At 41.4% G+C, this 4321-nt stretch overlaps 1 protein-coding gene across 1 annotated transcript in view; it reads left to right on the top strand.

Moving 5' to 3' along the window:
• Positions 1 to 2071, top strand: part of LOC102494535 (cytochrome P450 2B4-like) — a 17267-nt gene extending 15196 nt beyond the window's left edge. Inside the window, 1 exon segment of the mRNA XM_014587942.1 lies at positions 1890 to 2071. Coding sequence (XP_014443428.1) covers positions 1890 to 2071 — 182 coding nt within the window.
• Positions 2072 to 4321: the final 2250 nt, after the last annotated feature.

Genomic DNA, 4321 nt, shown 5'->3' with positions numbered 1-4321 from the left:
ATTGTTTCTGATGAGAGGTCTGCTGTTAGCTTCATGAGATATCTTTTGTAGGTAACTTGCCATTTTTCTCTTGCCAATCTTAGTATTTTGTCTTTGTCTGTGGTTTTGGTCAATCTGACTATAATGTGTCTTGGAGAAGATCTTCCTGGGTTGATTCTATTTGGGGTCCTTTTTATTTCTTGGGGCTGGATCTTTGAATGCCTCTCTAGGTTTGGAGAGTTTTCTTGCAGGATTTCATGGAATAGATTATCAATGCCCTTATGAGTCTCTTCGCCTTCTGGGATACCAATTATACGGATGTTTGGATATTTGATGGTATCTAATATTTCTTATGTATTCAATTTTCAGTATGCTCTAGTCTGCTTTTAATACTTTCAAGGGAGGTTTTGACTTCCTGTATTATAGTCTTCACCTTTAACAGGTCCATTTGATTCTTTTTTTATAGTGTGAATTTACTCTTTTAGTCTTGCATGAATTTCCTTACCTCCTGGAGCTTGTCAACTCCTTTCCCCTGCCTCTTCAGCAGTTGTCTCTCTTCTTTTTGATCTCTGTGAATTTTGTAATCATGAAAATTCTAAATTCTTTGTTTGACATTTCTATGAACTTCATCATACTGTCTGTGGATAAAGAGGAGTTATTATTTTTCTTTGGAGGAGAGATATTTTCTTGTTTCTCCATATTTCTTGTGACCCTGTGATGATTTCTAGTCATTTGATGGATAGTGCATTTCTTCCTAATTCTTGAAGTTCAAACTGAGCATTCAGAGGCATACAGAAGGAGGTGATCTGCAATCTCTCTTCCGTTCTGTTTTTACTCTTTTTTGCATCAGAAACAGTGAGAATAGAGGACTATTCTGACTGTATTGTATTCAGATGTTTAGATCTTGTTCACTTGGACTTGTCTAGACAGTTACTGTGTAGGAGCTGAAAAGCCCATGAGTAAAGATAAAGAAAAAGGAAAAGAATTAGAGAAAAGGAAAGAAGAAAATATAAAATAAAGGGAAGTAAGAAAAAAGATAATAAAAAACTTTACATTTTAATTTTAAAAAGCAAACATTGAAAACCACATGTACGCCATGTGAAAGCAATATTTCACAGTTGAAGTTCAGGATCCATGTGGGAATGGGCCTGGGATTTTGCCTTTCCTAAATAGAATGGGGAGAGGCACCTATTAGCACAATAAAGGGACTTGAGAGCCCAGAGAATACTTTACCTTAAACAAATTTTTTTAATTAAAAGACACAGAGAGACAGAGACAGAGAGAAATGGAGAGAAAAAGACAGGTAACACTACCCACTAGAAATGAGTGAGGGAGAGGTTTCAGCAGAAAAATCTTCCTCCTTTTTTTTTTTTGAGAGGTTTTCACTACAGGGCGCATGCACTCGCCAGACAGACAGAGAGAGACATAGAGATAGAAAGCGAGAAATCGCCCCCTAGGGGGGATGGTCACACTGCAATCCCTTCTCCTCCATTCTCCTCTTGGGATCTTGGGCATGCATGTACACGCGCCTGGTGTGAGTTCTAAGCCACCAGGTCCGGGACGCAAACCGTGGTCGACTACATGGGAGTCCAGCGACATAGCCATTACGCTAACTGGTGGCTCCCTTCCTTTTAAGTCTCTGAAAGCAATATTTCACAGCTGAAGTTCAGGATCCATGTGGGGATGGGCCTGGGTTTGTGCCTTTCTAAGAAATGAATAAGGGAGACATTTCAGCAGAAAATCTTCATTTTAAGTCTCTGAAAGCAATATTTCACAGCTGAAGTTCAAGATCTATGTGGGGCAAATCTGTGTAAATGAACATGCAAACGTCCTGGGAGAGGGGGGTGGTGGGACAACTGAGGGCTCTCTGAGGGCTCCCACCAAGGAAATACCCTTCTTTATGCTCCCAGGAAAACGCTTCTGTCTGGGCGAGAGCTTGGCCCGTTCTCAACTCTTCCTCTTCTTCACCACAATGCTGCAGAAATTCTCTCTGGGCTGCCCCAAGGCCCCAGAAGACATCGATATCACCCCCCGAATGAATGGGCTTGCGAAGATACCCCCTGTGTATCAGATCAGCTTTCTGCCACACTGAAAAATGGGAGAAGGAAGGCAGATCGTCCTGAGGTCCTTTCATTCGGCTCCCACCTCTGCACAAGTGAAATCTGTGATGACTTCCTGAGCTCCTCCCTGCTTCCTTTCTCTCATGGAAAGTCCCTTCTGTAGTCCCTCCTCCACCCAGCCTGCTGTAGTCCCTGTTATCCCCAGAAGGACTGTATATTTAGCTGAGGAAAAAACCTTAGAGTTTCGGGAACAAGACGTATGTAACTTCAGTAATTTAAAGTTACCACCACCCCTAGCAATTAGGGAAAATGAGACCAAATGAGGGAAGTGCTTACATCTGGGGTTACATGAGATAGCAAGAGAAGCAGGTTCTCTGCCTTCCTCCCTCCTCCCTGTGCACACCCACAGCCCTACCCTCTTTTCCTTACTGGAGTTGAAAGGATCAGTTCAGCTCTCAGCTCTGTGCTGTGTGGCTCCCAAATAGCTCTGGTACCTCTTTGATCTTTGTTCTCCCAAAGCACTGAGAACAAAATAAAATTCTACTATTTCTGGGCCAGTTTGTTATATGGTGCCTTGATTTTTTTTAGAGGTAAAATTTTCATAATATCAAATTATACAGTAATCATTTTAAAGTCTGGAGGAAAACAAGCAAGATAGCATAGAGAGACAGCTTTGTGCAGCCATCACCTCTACCAAGTTCCCAAATATTGTCATCACCCAGAAGGAAACCTGCTACCCTGTAAGAATTCAGTCTCTATTCTCCCCTCCTTCTGGTCCCTGGAAACCACTGCTATCCCTATGGATTTACCTATTCTGGAAGTTTCCTACAAATGAAGCACTTGAAATATAACTGGAATCATGTGATCACTATATCTGGCTTCTTTTGCTGCATAAACTCTTCAAGTCATAGCTGTATTGTGGCATGTATCAGTACATCATTCCTTTTTATGGTCTGATAATATTGTATCATATAGAATTATCACATTTAAAATTTTTTTCAGAGGACGTGTGCACTGGCCTAAGAGAGACAGAGAGGCAACAGGAGAGAGATGGAGAGGGAGAGAGCACCACCCTATGACCGTGGTCACACTACAGTCCCTTTTTCTCTTCTACATCCTGTTGGGATTTGAGGCACACAGGCCCATGCATCTGGCATGTTTTTCAAGCTGCCAGGTCCAGTACTTGAATCCCACACTCAGCCATGTGAGAGTCCAGTGATTCTTGGCTTCTCATATTTCTTGTGCCTCTGCAGTGGTTTCTGGTCATCTGATGGATTACACATCTTTTCCTAATTTTTAGAGTTAAATCTGAAGATTCAGAGGTATGCATGAGGAGGTGATCTGCAAATTCTAAGCAGTACCCTTTTTCTCCCTTTGTGCAGCAGATTCCGTGAAATAGGATTACTCAAGTCAATACAGATTACTAGAGGGCAGGAGGATGAAATCTGGGCAGAAAACCTTCAGTTGTCCTAGTCCCTGAAACGCGCCACTCAGAACTCAAATGCATATGGCTGGTGATTCCTAGGATACTTTTTTTTCCCCTGTTATTTTATTATATGTATGTATGTATGCATGTATTTAATTTTTTATACATTCAATCGAATTATTTAGCTTACAAAGTGAACATTTCAATATGTTAATATTTCTCCCCAGTCCAGTTGATCAAAATGTCTTCAAACAACTAACACCACACTTCCCCATCCCATCAATGCTCTGCCTCTGTATCCCTCCTCCAAATGTCCTTCATTAGGCCCCACTCCTCCACACACACCATATCCAGTATTCACACCCATCTCTTGTGTTTGTACAACCTTTAGTCAATCAGTTTCAGCCATAGAGTGCAGACATTCGGTATATATTAAGTGGGGACATAACAATGTCTCTCCTTCAAATCCTGGCTTGCCTCACTCAGCAGTAAATCTTCCATTTTCTTCCACTTTTTGTCAAAAGCCAGGGTTTTGTTTGTTTGTTTTGACTAAATAATATTCCATAGAGTATATGTGCCACAGTTTTACAATCCATTCATTTGTCTGGGGGCATTGGGGTTGGTTCCATGTCTTAGCAATTGTGAATAGTGCCACAATAAACATTGATGTGCAAGCACTTTTCCGATGAAGAATTCTTCTGTCCTTTGGGTAGATACCAAGGAGCGGGATTGCTGGATAATATGGTAATTCTATTTGTAGATTTTTGAGGAATGTCCAAATTGTTCTCCACAGTGGCTAGACCAATTTATATTCCCACCAGCAGTGTAAGAGAGTTCCCCTTTCACCACACCCCTG

The sequence above is a fragment of the Tupaia chinensis genome, unplaced genomic scaffold, assembly GCF_000334495.1.
Source record: "Tupaia chinensis unplaced genomic scaffold, TupChi_1.0 Scaffold000037_18, whole genome shotgun sequence".
NCBI lineage: Eukaryota > Metazoa > Chordata > Mammalia > Scandentia > Tupaiidae > Tupaia > Tupaia belangeri.
This window is presented reverse-complemented; position numbering and strand designations above follow the sequence as displayed.